The sequence below is a fragment of the Adiantum capillus-veneris genome, chromosome 17 (genome assembly GCF_014529385.1).
Source record: "Adiantum capillus-veneris isolate H3 chromosome 17, ASM1452938v2, whole genome shotgun sequence".
Classification (NCBI taxonomy): domain Eukaryota; kingdom Viridiplantae; phylum Streptophyta; class Polypodiopsida; order Polypodiales; family Pteridaceae; genus Adiantum; species Adiantum capillus-veneris.
In genome coordinates this window covers 118,362,293-118,381,945 of record NC_140947.1, presented here as the reverse complement: position 1 = coordinate 118,381,945, position 19,653 = coordinate 118,362,293, and the positions used below count along the sequence as shown (strand labels likewise).

The following is a 19,653-nucleotide window of genomic DNA, read 5'->3' as shown; positions in this document are numbered from 1 at the left end:
ATTTTTATGTTCCAAATGACATGCTAACGTGGCGGAGTTCAGAGCATTTTGAGAAATTACCTTCTGCAAAGGCCACCTCAAATTGTCGAATAAAAGCGAGAGCCTGCGTGTCGATCCTCTTTCCATTATAGCATTCGAATTTAACATCTTTATGTCCAGATTTGAACGTCTTCTTCTTTCTCTTGTGGTGTCGAGACCCCTTCTTGGCGATGGCTTTGGAATTCTTGTCCGCTGGAATTTTGTGTCGTCTCTTTTTATGATCCTTATCTTGCTTTTTTGCTTTTGGTGGTTGATCTGTAGCCTCGTCCGGGGGTAGCTCGAGTTCCCTATCAGGAATGATATTATCCAAGTTCTTCATGAAAGAGTAATTTGGCGAGTAAGTTGGTAAAATTGCACACGGTGTGTATTGAGATACTAAAATGATATGGAGTTGTGCATTTGCTTCGAAGACAAAGAGGCATGTGTCATTGGTTACAATGTAGATTATGCAAGGATTGTGGACAAAAAAAGGCCTATTTCAGGCTATGTATTTACATTCACTAATGTTGTAGTTTTCAAGGTGATCTTAGTTTCCAATACTGCACATCTCAGTATACAACAGAAGTTGAGTATGTTATTGCATGAGAGGCAAACACAGAAGTTGTATGGTTTACTCGTTTAGAAGAAGATTTGGGCGTCACAATAGATGTTGAGCACTGAGAGCTTTGAGAAAAGGCATTGGTTACCAGCTGATTCATCACATACAAACCTTTAAGTCATATTGCCAATTGATGGACTCTATAACTCTCTAGTGCAGGGATGTGCCGCCTTCAGGAATTGCCTAGCATTGTATTTGTCATAAGCTATCTTGTAGTTTTTGTGTTCGTATAGGATCTCTTTTGATCAGTATAGAGCTATTAGGTAACTAATCAATGAACACTTGTCACAGTCCTATTGTGGAAATTTCCTCACTTCTGTCGGAGATGGTTCAGCATAACTTGCGGTGTATATCCTTCTGCAAAACAAGGAAATTGTGTGAGCTTGTCCTAAGCTACACGTAAGATATTATTTCTCCATGTAAAATCAGTCCTCAATGTGGTCTTCCGTATTATCTAGCATGATTATCTCTTTGAGCTGTAGACGGGAGATTTTGAAAGAAACTGCTCCAAACCTTGTAGAATCCATTCGAGCATATCGAGCAGGCTATACTGCACAAGTAAGTGGAACATTTTCCAAAGCCCTCGGATTAAGTAATTTAAAATCTTTACTGGCTTTGACACTTCTAACCCTTGTTCATATTTTCAATGTCAGGATAGACGGGACATAGAGAGTGAACTGTTTGGTGGAAAGCTTCGTGCTGTTGCCGCTACTAATGCTTTGGAGCTTGGTGTTGATGTTGGTGGCCTCGATGCGACCCTTCACCTAGGTTTTCAAGGTACTGTGGCCAGGTAAGCTTTTGAATTCGGCTGCGCTTAGAATTTGTTTAGATCCTTGATCTTGGTTTAGTCTTTCACAAACAATCCTCGTCAATGTCAAGTAATAATTTCTGAAGTGCAGCACTTCGCTTGTAAATCTGTTTCAGTCAGGTGTGATTCACATCTGTGGAGATATGTTTATCTGGTTGTTCTCAAGTACCAGTAAAATCATGAGAAGCCAGTCTCAAGGGTAGGGTTAAACACCACGGCAGCAATTTCTTATGCTCACCCAAAATAACTCTTAAGACTCCTCCAATCTCGGAATATGGCTAATACTCTGGAATGATTCCCAGAAATCTAGGCATGACTGTGAGACCCTCGCCCGTACTGGAAAGGTTCATGCCCTGTTTCCACATATAAAGGTAGCAAAATGCTCTGCTCCAATCCAAAAGGCTACATGGTAGGGCTCATCTGCTAGGTCTGATGTATCAAATTTAGCTGTGAAGCAGGCTGTTCCAAGGGGGCTCAGCCTGCTGTTTATTCTTTAAGCTTATTAGCCACTATATCTATTTGTTTGCTGTATTTAATTGGATTATTTATGGAGCATGGACTTACCTAATTGTTCAATGATGTGTAGTCTATGGCAACAATCAGGGAGAGCTGGAAGAAGAGAGAAACCATCCTTGTCTATCTATATAGCATTTGGAAGCCCACTGGACCAATACTTCATGAGACATCCAAAGAAATTGTTCTCACGAGCCATTGAGCATGCACAAGTCGATGCTTCCAATCCTCAGGCCCGTGTTTCTCTTCAAGCTTTAAATATGGAATGCATTTTTGGAGAATTTCTACTGATACAAGCAGTTCAAAATATAGGTCCTGGATGGGCACATAGCGTGTGCTTCTGTTGAGCACCCTGTCAATATGGAGTACGATGAAGAATTTTTCGGCTCTTGTCTACAAGCAAGCATAACGAGGCTTGTAAGCAAAGGGCAGCTTGGCCGTGATCCAAAGAGCTGCACACGAGCCAAGAACTGGCATTATATTGGACAAGAGGTAGACTTTGATGATTGCCTTTTCTACTTTCGCAAAAGAAATAGAAAGAAAGTACATATTGAACGTCTTCACACTAAACAATGACCTTTGAGATCAAACGGACGCCACCACAAACTGAACTGAAAACAACAAACACTTGAAGTTGAAAGAGAACTGAACACTTGAGACACGATATGGTCTTCCATTACTCCCTTGCCTCCAGTTCTTGATGTATTTCCCTTTTGATTCCTTGCATCACTGGTAGTTTTTCCCCTACGGTTTTGTAATCTTGTTATGTCATATGGGACTTGTCATTGCCAATTTGCTTAATTGTAATGCCTAAGGGGTTTCGTAATGCTTTTGGCCTTTTTGTACTTTTGCTGATGTAATACAAAAGGGTCCAAGCCCTACTTTTGTGTGTGTGTGTGTGTGTGTGTGTGCGCGTGTGGCAATATTGGCGCATAGATAAGAAAGCATTCGAGTCTAAGGTTGCTGCTGGTCATATTTGGCAAGCTTGAAGGCCGTATTCTAGGCTGCCCCTTTACTTCTTCCCTTATTGTTGATTGGAGGGCTGTTACAGTGCATTTATCATGGCATGGTCGTCAATTCCCTTCTGGGAATTCTCTGAGATTGGAGAGTATTCATTGGAGTAAGGTCTTCTCAGCCCCTCTGACTCAGCACTCTCCTCGTCAGGCATACTTTCTCTCTCAAAAAGGACTCACCTGCTTTGAAGATAGGCACAATAGTAGACAACCTCCAAGTCTCAGGTAACCCCTAGGCCCTCACACATGGCACGATTGAACAACACTGCAAGAACCTTTACCAACATATCTCTAACATATCTCTACCTCATCCTGTCAATGGCTCTCTTTACCATCTTAGTGGTAAAGAAGGTGCTGGTAGGTGGGCATGGCTCTGTAGGATCTGGAAGGGGTTCTTGTCCGGGAACTGTATATAACAATGTCGCATACTGGTCCCACACATCAAGAGAACTAATCACTGGGAGAGGGGAGTGCTCATGAAAGAATCGCCATGTCTCTCCCGAGTCTATACTCAAGAACAACCGATACAAGTCTCGCTCCATCTGGGCCAAGCTCGCTCGTTTCTTCCGTCGCACAAGGCGCCGGGAAGCAATCTGAGACTGTCTGTAAGTGATGACTCCTAAAAGAAGATCTCTTTGGAGCTGGCTCTCATCTCTCTGCACTCATCATACCAACTATGCTGGGGTATGCTCCCAGAATGTCGCCTCCGACCCGGCTGAGTGTGTGGGTATGCCTCTGATGCTGCAGCATGCAGAGTCTCAGTCAGTAAAGTGGTGCACTCCTCCACTGAGAGACCAGGACTAGCTGTGCATAGACGGCTATAGATCTCCTCTATATAAACCGAGTCAGTCTCTGCTGTAAATAAATAACGGGTATGTGACCTGCCTCCTGATGTCTGGGCTGTACTATATTGAAATGAAACGGACAATGTCAAAAGAGCATGATTCATTGCTACACCCATTGGTCTGGCTCCCACTATGAAATCCTGAATACAAGGAATAAAGCTCGGCTGTGCCATAACATAGTCCACTGTACTGGCCCCGTGTCTGTGTGGAAAGCATGTGAAACCGGCTGCTCCAAGAAATCGCTATAAGCCATTAAGTATGGCTAACCCATGTGTGGTCGTCATCTCCATGAGGTATCTCCCATACTCTGTCTGTTCTCTGTCATGTGAGCATCTGTCAAGCCCCAAGTCACCCACATCCGGCTCTCTAAGCATCTCATTTGAAGTGTTGTAGAAGACTGTCTGAGAGTTGCCCGTTCGAGCATTGAAGTCCCCTAGGAGGATGATATCACCATCCCTAGAGAACTCTCATATATCATCATCTAGTATAGGGAAAGGCATTGAGAGAGAGGAGAGAGAGAGAGAGAATGAAATGCTATATTGATGTCTTCAAAAGGCCAAAATGACCTATGAGACCAATCTGTTACAAAACAGTGAATCTGATACCATGTCTGGGTACAAAAAGACTAGAACAAGAATACTACTACTACTAGAATCGATTCTCATCTGCACTCTGGATGTCGAGAGAGTATGGCTCGAATCCTCTGCTGTAGTCTACGTCGATGCTGTGTAGCCCCTCTCCTCAATCGTGGCCATCTGGATCTCCGTAGATCCAGTGCTCGGTCCATGAGAGTGCGAGTAGTGGTCGAATGAGTGGGGACCGAGCTCTACAGTGATGGCTGCTCCTCTGGGTGTCCCATATCTAGTGAAAAGAAATTTGGAATCTGTTTTTGGGACTGCCTCTCTCTAGCTCTCCCCAGTAAAGTGTGTCTATATCTGTGTAACTCAAGCAGATATAGCCCAAGACATCTCTGATCCTCATAACTCATGACCATAGAGAAAGGACCGAAACCCTCTCTAAATAAGCAGTGGAAACGGCCCTGAACCTCGTAGTACACTGTGCAATGACATATGTAATGTAGCTCTGTCTCTCGCTCTAGCTGGCATAAGTGGCATATCGTGCTGTCTTGCTGGTATCCCTCTCAATCTCCAGCTGGTGAGAGAGAGAGAGAGAGAGAGAGAGAGAGAGAGAGAGAGAGAGAGAGAGATTTGATTTGATTTGGTATTAACGTCCGCAGGGGGCCAGAAATGACCCATGGGACCTCAAAGTGATACATAGTCTCCCCTCACGGGGGTGTATGGTGTGGTGTGTGTTATTCTCTTTTTGTGTTCCTATGAGTGTCTTTTGATGCTCAAGTATGCGGGTGAGGTATGTTCCGAGAGTTGTAGGGGAGGGGTCTATCTTGGATAATAGGTCCGCAAAGGTAGAGCAACCGCTTAGAAGTGGTTGAAAATTAGCCCGGATGTGAGCGTATTCTGGGCATTCCAATGTCACATGTGCTTCATCTTCGGGAGCTTGCATTGTACATGATGTGCATATTCGTTTAGGAGCATCAATTTTCAGCCAGCCCTCTGTTTCTATTTTGAGCATATGTGACCTTGTGCGCATCAAAGAGATGGCTCTTCGTGCCATGTGGGGCATGGGTGTTCGTATGTGGGCCTGGGCTTCCATTGGGTTTGTGCTATAGCCTTCCCAATACTTTGTGTTGACATGCTTGCAATAGTATCAAATTTCGAGCGGTGTTGCGTTGTCTTCCACTTGGTGTGGAGGCTATTTAGTACTGCAATTTCAAAATTCAGCATGTGTTCTCCCTCCTTGCCCTCCTCAATAAGCATGTCCACATATGTCTCTACATTCCATTTGGCAAACCATTTCTTAATGTCCTGTATGAGGCTCGTTTCCCATGCAATGCGGGGGATTCGAGTAGTAGGCATCGCTTTGACCTTTATGATATACATGTACATTTTTTGCAATGCTTTCATTTCTAGTGGTCTCTTGCCTGTCTCCAAGAGTAGCACGGAGTATGGTGTCGTCTTTTTGACCCCCATGTGTCGATATAGAAACTTTTTCTGAATTTTTTCAATTTCATTCCATGTGTGGGTTGAAATGCTTGCTCCCCAGATTTCCACTCCATAGAGGATGGCTTGCACTACGCATGTCTCAAAAATGGTCGCTTTTATCTCCCATCTTTTTATGCTCCTTTGTGTGCACATGTTTTCAAATTGATAGTACTTGGCATGGTCGATGTCAATTCTATTATGTGCGCATTGTCCCCAAGCATAGTTGCACGGGATGTCAATCCCCAAGTACTTGAAACTGTCGACTTTCTCAATTTGTTTCCCTTGATACATGAGGGGGGCGTGGATATCCATCTTACGAGTCTTTACGAGAGAGAGAGAGAGAGAGAGAGAGAGAGAGAGAGAGAGAGAGAGATGAAATGAGATATATTAACGTCTACAAAAGGCCAAAATGACCTATGAGACCAACCGATTACAATGATGAGTCTAGTACCAAGTCTGGGTACAAACAAAGAAAACTACAAACAAAGAACTGAGATAGGAGTGCTACCGACTCCTATGGGTGGTTGGTAGGCTGAGCAATGGTGTCATGCCACAAAGGTACAAAGTGGGGATAAGTGTCACCATGATATAATAAAGCAATGGCATGGAGCCTATCCTGGTCGACACTCAGGGTGTCGTGCTAGAATCCTGTGGATCCTCTGCCGCAATCTCTATCGGTGCTGCGTGGCTCCCCTCCTCAATTGCGGTCTCTCGATCTCCCCAACTCTATAGCTCGGTCAATGAGAGTACCGCTGGTGTGTGTATGGGTGGGAACCGAGCTCTGTGATGGTGGTGGCCCCTCTGCCTCTGTGGTACTCAGACTGAAGAAATCTGAGATGCGTCTTTGGGACTGTCTCTATCTTTGCCTTCTCAATAGAGCGTCTCTATGTCTCTGTATCTCAAGTAGAAATAATCCCAGACACTTTGATCCTGATACCTCATGACTGTATCTAACGAGTCAAAACCATCTCTGAATAAACAATGAAAGCGTCCCCGTATCTCATAGTAGACTGTGCAGTGACATATGTAGTGAAACTCTGTCTTTGGCTCTGCATGGCATAACTGACAAACCCTACTGTCTGCTGGTATGCCTCTGAATCTACCTGTCTCAATCCCAAGCTGGTGTGAAAATGTGCGAATCTGGCCTATGGCACATCGTAACCCATGAGATAGATGTGTGTCCATGTAGCTCGGCCGTGTGACAAATCCATCTGTCGTGAGTTGGAGAAGATGCTCTCTATAGAAAGCCCTCTTCGTACCCAACTCCCGTGATGGCTCTATCCATGTCCTCTTGCTAGCAAGCTGGATAAGATCCTGCCGAATGAGTCTAGCACTCTCCATCCGTGTAAGAGCCAAAGATGGTGCATCAAGAGAATACTGGAAAGGGGGCAGCCTGTCCATGCTGAAACCATGCCTCTGAAACCATGAGCTCATCTGTGCTTACCAACATGATGAATCTCCCTGCAATGCCAGCTGTCTGGATGACTCAAGAGCAAGTCTAGCATACCTGTCCCTGGTGGTGTCCCATAAGCTGTGTACAAATGATATTGATCTGGTGAGTGCCTCAACCTCCATAGGTGGGGCAGCCAGCTCCGCTCGTATGATGTCATGTGGAACTGAGGCCTTGGCTCTAATCAGCCTAGAAATCATAAGTATCAACGGTCTCTCCATAATACTCCATCGAGAACTGTCAACAGACGGTCCCCAAACCTGAACACCGTAGTGCATAACTGGAGCGACCAAAGTGTCGAAAAGCTAGAGCTTTGTTCGAGGTTCCTGGAACTGAACCTGCGAACAAATCCTCTCCAAACCACCTAGGGCTGCATGGGCACGAGTCAATCTAGTGTCTGCTGCCCCTTTCAATGTGAACCTCGGTCCACTAAAGACCACCCCAAGATATGTTTATGCATCAGTGTACTCCATACTGTCCTGTCCATATGTGAATGTAGGTGCTGATCTCCTAACCCACTGTGGCGTGGTATTAAATACCATGACCTTGGTTTTACCAAGGTTGACAGACAATCTACTATCCGTTGCAAAATTGTGCAATGCGTCCAAATGTTTCTGCATACCCTCTGGTGAGTCTGATATCAACACGATATCGTCAGCATACAATAACAGAGGGATCCATGTCCCCGCAAGCTGAGCACCTCTATCTCCTCCTCTATCAATATAATCAGAGACCTCATCAACATACATACCAAATAAAGTAGAGGACAATGGGCATCCCTGTTTCACTCCGATAGTGGAGTAAACTATGTCAGATATCCCCTCTGATGTGCGTACATGACCCATCACTGAACTCTACAATGCCATAATCGCCCATATCAGCTCTGTGGGTACCCCCAATTCCATAAGTCGGCGCATCAATCTGGCCCTCGGTACTGTGTCAAAAGCTTTGCGGAAGTCTACAAAGCTGCAATAAATCCGTCTACCATGTGCTCGACCCTCCTCAATGATAGCTCTGAGTGTAAAGACATGATCTGGTGTGGAGAAACCCCTCCTGAAACTAGCCTGCCCAGGTGCCCGTATGCCCATAATCTCTGCCCAACTGCTCAGCCTATGTTCAAGGATGGATGCATACAACTGTGCCAATGTGTGTCCTACCATGATAGTACGGTAATTCCCCGGCATTGTGGGGTCTCGTGTCTTAAAGATAGGTACAATAGTAGATAATCTCCAAGACTCAGGAAAGCCCTCACACATGACACGGTTGAATAACCGTGCAAGCATCTCTGCCAACAAATCCCCAGCATGTATAATGTGCTCTGCTACCAAACCCTCATGATCCTGTCAATGGCCTCCTTTACCATCTCAGTGGTAAAGAAGGTGCTCGCAGCCGGACATGGTTGTGGTGGATCTGGTAGTGGTGTCTGTCCGGGTACAGTGTATAAGGATGCTGCATACTGCCCCCATATCTCAGTGTTTCAATGCTTCAACTTCGGCGAGAGTCGTGCTTCTTTCTTCTTCAAGAATCTCCATGGCTGAAAATTCCTGAAACCATTTTCAACACAAAACCATGAGCATACCTATTCCATGTAAAGTGAGTGAAAAAAATCTTGTCTTCCTCAAAGACTGTGCATGCAATGTAGATGAACAATTAGACGGAGTGCCAAACCGTTCACCACACACACGCAAACAATGAGATCGAATCTTTCTCTTATGATCTAAAGCAATCAACTGTGGCAATTCACAACGGAAATGCCCATGCTTGGTGCTCATACTTTCATGTGCTCTTTCTACGAATGTGTCATGCAAAGGAAGAGACATAGAATGTGGCTTCCTTACATACACAACTTTTCATGAACAATCCGCATACATTCGTGCTCATTCATGAGTGAAACGTTTGGTCAAAGTACAATATGTCATGCTAGGAAAAGGGATCACATAAAGACGTTGACTAAAATACAGGAAACGATCACGAATGAAACAATCGAACAATGCGTGCGTACTAATCATGCGAACACATAATACTTCTTGTGAGGGTTCTTTGGACCTAGGCTCGAGAGCCAAGATCGGTTCGTCCTGAAGGGGTGCTTTGGACCTAGGCTCGAGAGCCAAGATCGATCCTTCGTGATTGATCGAATCTGCAACGAGGTTAGCTTCGCTAGAAAAAGCATCAACTAACTCATCATCCTTGTGAACAATCACATCATCTTTATGCAACTCATCATCCTTGGGAGAAATCACATCTTGATCATGCAAATCATCATGCAAATCCTGTGTGTCATGGTTTGGAGAAGAAGAGACTGAGAGAGTCTCCTTCTTGTGAATCCGTTCAATCTTCGTCTGCACATTTGCAATGAGAGAGGGAGAATGAACAACTTCCTCTCCACGAATGACAATGGGAGATTCACTTTTGGCATTGAGAGTGAAAGTGTTAGCCTCCCAATCAATGAGAGGGTTAAGCTCACGAAACCATCGAATGCCCAAAATCATATCACATCTTGAGAGAGGAGAGACAAAAAATCTTCTACGGAAAGCAGTTTGTTGAATTGTAAACAACACATCAAGACACTCTTTCGTGATGAGAGAGTCCATACCGGGAGCAAAGCCAGAGACTTCGAGAGGACATTTCTGACTAACCTCTAGGCAGGCTTTCTCAACAAGAGAGGGACTGATCACATCATGCATACTACCTGGGTCAAACAATATGACAAAACGCTGCCCCGTCATATGACCATAACATTTAATGAGAGACTCATCAATGGGAGGGTCAGGAGAAACTTGGGGCACACGTGTTATCATTATTGCATTGACAGAGGAAGTGTGTTCTGTGGATTCTTTAGATTCATTAGAGTCAAGCTTAGGACATGTTCTTTTTATGTGACCCTTAATGCGACAATGAAAACAACGACCTTCCTTAGAATAAGTGCTTTGCTCTTCCGATGTGATGTATCCTCCTAAAATTCCTTGTGCTACCTTTTCATCTGCAGTGAGCTTAGGTTTAGCAATTGTGTTAGCCTTACCCTTAGGTTCATTGGAAGAATTCTTTTCTGACAGACTGTTGGAAGATTGGTTAGAAGAGTTACTTTTCTTACCATTCTTACCGTTCTTACCGCTCTTACTGTTCTGAGGGTTCTGAGAAGTCTGCGAGGTACTTGTGGAAGTTTTGTTCTCCTTAGGCTTTTCCTTCTTGTGCTTCATCTCCTGTGTGAGAGCAATTGCTACCGCCTTGGTGAGATCGATTGGATCGAGCACCTCGACATCGTACTTGATATACTCGTCCAATCCATAAAGGAATGCCTCTTTGCGTTCATCATCCGACTTGCATAATTGGGTACCTAGCTGCAAAACACGATCAGAGAAAGACATAACCGGCATACCACTTTGCTTGAGAGCGCGCCAATCGTCCTTCAATCGTGTGAGGTACTGAGGTGGCATAAACCGCGCCTTGAGCTTGTCTTGGAAATCAGCCCAATTGAAGGAAAGGGGGTACTTGTGGAAGTCTTGTTCTCCTTAGGCTTTTCCTTCTTGTGCTTCATCTCCTGTGCGAGAGCAATTGCTACCGCCTTGGATCGAGCACCTCGATATCGTACTTGATATACTCGTCCAATCCATAAAGGAATGCCTCTTTGCATTCATCATCCGACTTGCATAATTGGGTACCTAGCTGCAAAACACGATCAGAAAAAGACATAACCGGCATACCACTTTGCTTGAGAGCGCGCCAATCGTCCTTCAATCGTGTGAGGTACTGAGGTGGCATAAACCGCGCCTTGAGCTTGTCTTGGAAATCAGCCCAATTGAAGGAAAGGGGCGTGAATTCGTCGGCTATTTCCTGTCTTCTTAGTTGTCGCAAAATAAGCATTAAATTGATGCAACCAAGAATGAATAACCGAAGCATCTATCTTACAATCATACTTACTGAAAGTCAAATTTTTTGTGACAGGGTTGTTGGAATCTGCATTGTGGCTTGAGCCACTTGAGAACCTCCCACGATCTTTGACTGGTTCGGACTTTGAGGCAAGTACTTGTCGAACCAATTCTTGAGTGCGGAGTTCTCTTTGAGCCTCACGCTCGGCCTCCAAGGCCGCTCGTCTTGCTTCGGATTCCTCCTTTCTTTGTGATTTTCTTTCTTTTCGTTCGTCGCGCTCACGTTCCAAAGCAATGCGAGTCGCTTCTTGTTGTATGTCAATTCTTTCGTTTCTTTCTTCGCGCTCGCGGTCCTTGGTTTTCTGTTGTTCTCCTTTTCTTTCTAGTTGTGCCATCATCTCCATCATCGACTTGACCATCACCTCCATAGGATTTGGTACAACTCGTGGCGTAGATGGGGAAGGGGGAGGGTCGGGAAAAACTCCTGGGGGGGGAAAACTCTTCTTCGCCATTCCCATGCTCATCACCTGTATGTGAAGTATCCATTCTGCTTTGGGTGATGACATTGCAGTATGATCTTTGGTTCTTAAGTTCACGAGTAATTTGGGTTCTTGAGGGTCTTGGGTTCTTGGGTTCTTGAGGGTCTTGAGGTTCTTGAGGTTTCCTTTTGCTTGCAATCTGTGTTTGAGAAGGATCTTCTCTTCACCCGAGTTCTGCTCTTTTCCGCGGGCGCACCCCTTGGCGGCCTTGCGCTCACACCAAGGTTGCTTTTTCCCACCTCACGTCGATTGGCCGGCCGCTAAGTGCACGGTCCGCTCTCAATGACTGAAAAGAGGCACAAGGGGAGGCTGGACAAGCCCTTCTTTCCTGGGATTCCTGTCACTCTTAAAAAACACGATTAGGAATCGACACGCCCAAGTGAACTTGGGTTCGTGCGACCTCAACAAGCAAAAAAAAATCTGTGGTTCTTGTGGTTCTTTCCTTGAGTGATACAGAACACTGCCAAAGCTTTGATACCAATGTTAGGTGCAGCGGAATGAATGTTTGAACTTTGCTCAAGATCATTGCTCCGAGCTGTGCTCAAGGTTCCTTTTTGTTCTTATGGAAGGGAGAGCCTTCTGTTCTTAATGAGAGAGTGCAATGATCACAAACAAAGTGAATGGACACTGTGCGTGCAAGTGTATGAGACTGAGAGATAGAGAGAGAAGAGAATACGACACGAGAGACGTTGTAAAACCCTCCTCCGAAGGCCCCACTCTCGTCGGTGAGAGTGGTCCACTATTGATTGCACAAACTGGTACAAACTGAATGCATGTGACTGATGCAAGTCTAGGCTAGATCGATGACGACGACGGGGATGACGAGACCGATCTAAAGGCTGAATTTGGCTACTTTGGTACTGCTGTCCAAAAATGTTGAGGGCTGAGATCTGAGATCACCTTGCTGCTGTCCCAAAAAACGCTAATGGCTGAAATGGTTTGTTGGTCTTAGGGCTGAATTCCTTTGGTGCTTATCTACTGTTTTGGGGGCGATCAAAGCATGCTGAAATTTGCTGTTTTGGGGTGATCAAGCAAGCTGAAAAACATTGGATACTGTGGACTTCTAGGCGATGAGGATATGGCTGAAAACGCCAGATGACTGGGGGTCTTCTGGGCGGAGACAGCTTGATGGAAAACGCTAGGGACTGGGAAGCTATGGCGAGGTTGGCTGATGCTGAAAACGCCAAGGCTGAAGTTCCTTTGATTGGAGGGGAAAATGCTAGGGCTGAAATCCTCTAAGGCTGGGTCTTGCTGAGAAGTGTCTCCAGAGGGCCTGTTGCATGTGAATGCCTGATGCTCTCCTTCTTCTGCCAATTAGTGCTAGCGTAGGTTTGCTTATATACAAACTTACTCAATTTGCCCTACCTACTTTCCAACAAAAGTCACCTAAAAATAATAACTGAAAAATATCAAAAATAGGTCAAATAGGCTAAATGCACTGGAAAATTCCCCTAAAGGATTCTAATGGATTCCGATGGGAATGCTTATGATCATGCTGCGTGCAACCATAGGATATGGATCTACATTAAGTGATTGGGCATGCACGGTCTACGAATAGACTCACAAAAGTGCCAGATCACTTCTAAATTTAGACTGACTGAACTGACTGGTCACTGAACCCTCGTTGTGTTGTAGCTTGTGCACGGACACATAGGGTTGGATGTGTCACGTGACACAGTCCACTATCCCCTGCAAAACTATGCAATGCGTCCAAATGTCTCTGCATACTCTCTAGTGAGTCTGATATCAACACGATATTGTCAGCATACAATAAAAGAGGGATCCATGTCCCTGCAAGCTGAGCACCTCTATCTCCTCCTCTGTCAATATAATCAGAGACCTCATCAACATACATAGCAAATAAAGTAGAGGACAATGGGCATCCCTGTTTCACTCCGATAGTGGAGTGAACTATGTCAGATATCCCCTCTTGGGTGCGTACATGACCCATCACTGAACTGTACAATGCCATAATCCCCCATATCAGCTCTGTGGGTATCCCCAATTCCATAAGTCGGCGCATCAATCTGGCCCTCGGTATTGTGTCAAAAGCTTTGCGGAAGTCCATGAAGCTGCAATATGTCCGTCTACCATGTGCGCGACGGTCGACCCTCCTCAATGACAGCTCTGAGTGTAAAGACATGATCTAGTGTGGAGAAACCCCTCCTGAAACCAGCCTGTCTAGTGCCAGTATGCCCATAGTCTCTGCCCAACTGCTCAGCCTATGCTCAAGGATGGATGCATACAACCGTGCCAATGTGTGCCCTACCATGATAGTACGGTAATTCCTCGGCACTGTGGGGTCTCCTGTCTTGAAGATAGGTACAATAGTAGACAATCTCCAAGACTCAGGAAAGCCCTCACACATGACACGGTTGAACAACCGTGCAAGCATCTCTGCCAACAAGTCCCTAGCATGTATAATGTGCTTTGCTACCAAACCCTCATGATCCTATGCCCGTCTGGTCTTCATCCTGTGAGTGGCCTCCTTTACCATCGTGGTAAAGAAGGTGCTAGTAGCTGGACAGGGATGTGGTGGATCTGGTAGTGGTGGGTGTCCAGGTACAATGTATAATGATGGTGCATACTGCCCGCGTATCTCTGTAGAAGTAATCACTGGTGGGGGAGATTGCTCATGGAATAGACGCCAAGCCTCTCCTGAATCTCTACTAAGGAAGACCTTATATAAATTGTGCTCCATCTGGACCAAGAAAGCTCGCTTCTTCCGTCGTACTAGTCGTCGTGTAGCAATACGAGACTGTCTATAGGTGATCACTCCCAAGGCAAGCTCCCGTTGGATCTGAGCTTTCCTCTGTCGACACTCCTCATCATACCAGCTATTCTGAGGCATGTGCCTAGAACGACGTCTCTGACCACGCTGAGTGTGTAGGCATGCCTTTGTCGCTGCCCCATGTAACGTCATTGTCAGCATAGATGTGATCTCCTCCAATATGTATACTGGCTCTGATGCGCATAAAAGTCTACGTATCGCCTGTGCATAGACTGAGTCAGTCTCTAGTGTAAAAGCATAGCATGGATGTCTACCACCCAGTGAGGCTTGAGATGTATTGTACTCAAAGGAGACTGATAATGTCAAAAGTGCATGATCTACTGCTATCCCAACAGGCCTGGGCTCCACTGTAAAATCCTGAATGTGAGAGATAAAGCTCGGATGTGTCAGAACATAGTCTACATTACTGGTCCCATGTCTGTGTGGAAAACAAGTAAAACCCGTAGATGATGGGAAGGTCGGTAAGCCATTCAATATGGCTAAACTGTGAGTAGTCGTCATCTCCCTGAGGTATCTCCCATACTTTGTATGCTCTCTGTCGTGTGAGAATCTCTCAAGCCCCATCTCCTCTAGCTCTAGCTCTCTGAGCATCTCCTTTGAGGTGTCATAGAAAACCGTATGTGAACTCACTATACGGGCATTGAAATCCCCCAATAGTATGATGTCTCCATCCCTGGAGAACTCCCAAATATCATCATCAAGTACAGAGTAAGGAGACTGTCCTCTGGGTGAAGCATATAGTGAAGTGCTGGGAGGAAAATAGCATATGGCGATGTACAAGAAACGTCCAGTCTCTACCCTCAGCCTCATCCACATGTATCTCGCCTGATCATCTCTGCGAACTATGTGCAGTAGTGGCTGGAGCTCCTCTTTGATAAGAACTGCTACACCTCCTGATCCTCTAGTCCCATGCTCAGATCTGGTGCATGTTCGACAAGCTGTCTCCCATCTGTATCCTGATATGTGCAGCATCAACTGTCCTGGAGCCTAATGACTCTCTGAGTAGAAAACAATGTCTCTATCTCTGAAGCTGTCCTCAAAGGCCCCCACATCAAGTCTATACGAACCATTACAGTTCCAAACCGCCATCCTGAGAGTGGTCCCATAGGTCTCGCACCGTCATGTAGAGAGGTGCTCTGTAATCACTACTCGCCCATCTCTGTAAAAGGCTAACTTTCCCTTCTCCCTTGCTGCTATAATCTCCGGCATGACCTCTCTCATATGTGCAAGCTGTGAGAGGGTAAGGTAATCTCCTAAAAAGATACCTGTTTTCTTGAGGGTTGGCCTCTTCTTTAAAAAGTCTTTCTTTTCTTCCATGGAAGGAAAGCGCAAAATGAGAGCCCGTTTTTTTGAACTCTCCCCATTACCTTCATTCTTCTTGCCCACTCTCCAAGCTTGTGTGTGCGAGGGCTTCTCCACCCCCATCATTGGCAGGAGGCTTTTCACCTCGTGGTCCACCTTATTTGAATCTTTTAGGCCAGTCACTCTCACGTGTAGAGGGCGTACCCTTCTTCATTGTTCCTCTCCGAGTGTCTTGTTGATGATGTCGGTGTCGAGTGTAGCTGGAATGACCTTACCCTTCCCCTTCTTGACAACTTTAATCCACTTTTCAGCCTCTTCTACCTTCTTTTGCGTTTTGGAGAGAACCTCCACCCATGAGGTCTTCTTTTCTTCTTCCTCCTTTATCTCTTTGACTTGCGCTCGTATAATATGCAGCTCCTCTATCATTGATGGCTGAATTTCTCCATGTTCAAGGCGTCCTCTCTCTTTAGTTTCGGCAAGTTCCTTCCGAAGGTTTGAGATGTTGCCTTTTAGAGCTTGAATTTCTGCCCGAAACCGTGCTCTAGTTCCCTCGCCTTTTTCTCCCTCTTTTTCCATTCAAGAAGTGAGCTCTTCTCTTCCTTCCACTCTTCCATGTGAACTTTGCATTCTTTCAACTCTCTTTCAATGGCTGTCATCCTCTTACTTGTGACCATGAAGTGCGCCGCCATCTTTTTGCTTGTTTGTTTCACTTCCTTTTCTTGTAATTTGCAACGATGCACGTGGAGAAATGTCACGTGACACATCCAACCCTATGTGTCCGTGGACAAGCTACTTCATAACTAGGGTTTCGTCAGTCCAATCAGTCTAGATTAGCAAGTGTTCTGACACTTTTTTGTGAGTCTATTCGCAGACCGTGCATGCCTAGGCACTTAGTGTAGATGCATATCCTCTGGTTGCACACAACATGATCATAAGCATTCCCATCAGAATCCATCAGAATCCTTCAAGGGAATTTTCCAGTGTATTTAACCTATTTTTCCTATTTTTGACATTTTTCATTTATTATTATAAGTGACTTTTGTTGGGAACTGAGTAGGGCAAATCGGGTAAGATAAGATATAAGCAAACCAAGGCTAGCACTATTTGGCAGAAGAGCAAGCAGAACACAGGCCATAGGCAGCAGGTTCCTCCCCATCTCTCTCAAGCAAGAACATCTTCTCCCTTGGGGCGATTTTCTCTCAAGCAAGACCTCCCACATGCTAGCGTTTTCATCAAAAGTCTCATCGCCATAGGACCCCAACACTTGGCGTTTTTCATCAAAGACATCATCGCCACAATCCCCAGCCTTGGCGTTTTTCAGCAAGACCAACATCGCCCCCTTTCCCTAGCGTTTTCAGCATCGCCAGAGCATCAGAATTTCAGCGTTTTTGACAGCCTAAGACAACGTTTTCCGCCAGTGGGATTCAGCCTAAACCAACGTTTTTGGTTTCAGCAGATTTCAGCCCATTGGCATTTTTGGACAGCAGAGAAAGTGCATCAGTTTTCAGTCTTAGAGTCGGTCTCGTCATCCCCGTCGTCGACATCGACATAGCCTAGACTTGCATCAGTTCTCGCTCATCCACTTTGTACCAGTTTGTGCAATCAATAGTAGACCACTCTCGCCAACAAAAGTGGGGCCTTCAGAGGAGGGTTTTACAACGTCTCTGGTGTCGTATTCTCTTCTCTCTCTATCTCTCAATCTCATACACTTTCACGCACAGTGTCCATTCACTTTGTTTGTGTCCATTGCACTCTCTCATTAAGAACGGAAGGCTCTCCCTTCCATAAGAATAAAAGGAACCTTGAGCACAGATCGGAGCACTCATCTTGAGCAAAGTCCAAACATTCATTCCGCTGCACCTTACATTGGTATCAGAGCTTTGGCAGTGTTCTGTATCACTCATGGAAAGAACCACAAGAACCACATAATTTTTTTTTGCTTCTTGTGGTCGCACGAACCCAAGTTCGCTTGGGCATGTCGATTCCTAATCTTGTTTTGGAAGAGTGACAGGAATCCAAGGAAACAAGGGCTTGTCCAGCCTCCCCTTGTGCCTCTTTCACTCATTGAGAGCGGACCGTGCACTTAGTGGCCGGCCAATCGACGTGAGGTGGGAAAAAGCAACCTTGGTGTGAGCGCAAGGCCGCTGAGGGGTGCGCCCGCGGGTGAAGAGAAGATCCTTCTCTAACACAGATTGCAAGCAAAAGAAGAACCTCAAGACCCTCAAGAACCCAAGAACCCAAGACCCACAAGAACCCAAGTTCCTTGTGAACTTAAGAACCCACAACTTCAGTGCATGGTCATCACCCGAAGCGGAATGGATACCAGGCATGAGAGTGATGGGCAAGAAAGAAGTGAAGAAGAATCTCAGCAACAGGGAGGTTTTCCTGACCCTCCCCCTTCGCCATCTACGCCAGGAATTGCACCAAACCCCATGGAAGCTTTGGTTAAGTCGATGATGGACATGATGGCAAAGCAAGAGGCGACTCGCACGGAGCGTGACTGCCAAGACAAACAGGATGCGGCGGAGCATGACCGCCAAGACAAACAGGATGGCGATCTCTTGGCGGTTGAGGAATGGAAAGAAAAAAAAGCGGCAAGAAAGGCAGACTTGGAGCAACCTTGCTTGGCGGCCGAAGAAAGAAAGGCCGACTTGGAGCAAGCTCGCTTGGTGGCCAAAGAAAGAAAGGCTACTATTGAGCGTGAGCTTGTTCAAGCGCGCTTGGCGGCCGACGCAAGACGGGAAGCGGCCTAAGAAAGAAAGGCTACTTTGGAGTTAGAGCGTGAGGTCCAGAGAGAACAACGCATGAACGACTTGGTACTACATTTCCTCACCTCGAAACCCCAACCAACCAAAGAAGTTGGTGGTTTATCAAGTGGCGCAAGCCGAGATTCAAACTAACAACCCCGTCACAGAGAAGTTGACGTTTAGTAAGTATGACGGTAAGATGTACTCTAATGTTACTCATTCTTGGTTGCATCAATTTAATGCTTATTTTGTGACAACTAAGAAGACAGGAAATAGCAAGGTTTTGACGGCAGCTATGCACCTTGCCGATGATGCCATCAATTGGTACCACGCATGGCAAGAGGCACAGCTAGCCGTGCACCTAGAGGAAGCCGACGGAGATGCGCCCCTTTCCTTCAATTGGGCCGACTTCCAAGACAAGCTCAAGGCGTGGTTTATGCCTCCTCAGTACCTAGCATGATTGAAAGAAGATTGGCGCAATCTCAAGCAACATGGTATGCTAGTCGTGTCTTTTTCTAATCGTGTTTTGCAGCTCGGCACTCAATAACGCAAATCGGATGATGAGCGCAAAGAGGCTTTTCTTTTTGGGTTAGACGAATATATCAAGTGTGATGTAGAAGTCTTTGACCCCGCGGATCTCAAGAAGGTGGTAGCAATTGCTCTCTCCCAAGAGATGAAGCACAACAAGGGAAAGCCCAAGGAGAACAAGACTTCTCAAGGAACCTCTCAGAATTCTCAGAACACGCAGAATGGTAAGAACGATAAGAATGGTAAGAATGGAAACTCTTCTAGCCCATCTTACTCTAATGCTTCGGAAAAGAACTCTCAAAATGAATCTAAGGGTAAAGCTAAAGCACCTGCAAAACCTAAGCTAGCCCCGTATGAAAAAGCTGCACAAGGAATTATAGGAGGATACATTACGGCTGAAGAACAAGTGATTTATGCTAAGGAAGGTAGATGTTATCAATGTCATGTCAAGGGTCACATTAAGAAGGCTTGTCCTAAGACAGCCTCACCTAAAGAACCAAAGGCACCCACAGCAACCACAAGCACTTTATTGAACCAAGCTAAATCGTTTCATG

The 19,653-nt window shown here is 45.6% G+C and overlaps 1 protein-coding gene across 1 annotated transcript in view; it reads left to right on the top strand.

Moving 5' to 3' along the window:
* Window positions 1-19,653, top strand: part of LOC147437958 (UBQ, helicase-c and DEAD-like helicase domain-containing protein) — a 136,426-nt gene that overhangs the window by 61,592 nt on the left and 55,181 nt on the right. The window contains exons 15-19 of the mRNA XM_086487349.1: window positions 929-1,036; window positions 1,120-1,195; window positions 1,291-1,427; window positions 2,032-2,191; window positions 2,271-2,450. Of these exons, the coding sequence (XP_086343475.1) occupies window positions 929-1,036; window positions 1,120-1,195; window positions 1,291-1,427; window positions 2,032-2,191; window positions 2,271-2,450 (661 nt within the window). The remainder of the gene's footprint in view (window positions 1-928; window positions 1,037-1,119; window positions 1,196-1,290; window positions 1,428-2,031; window positions 2,192-2,270; window positions 2,451-19,653) is intronic.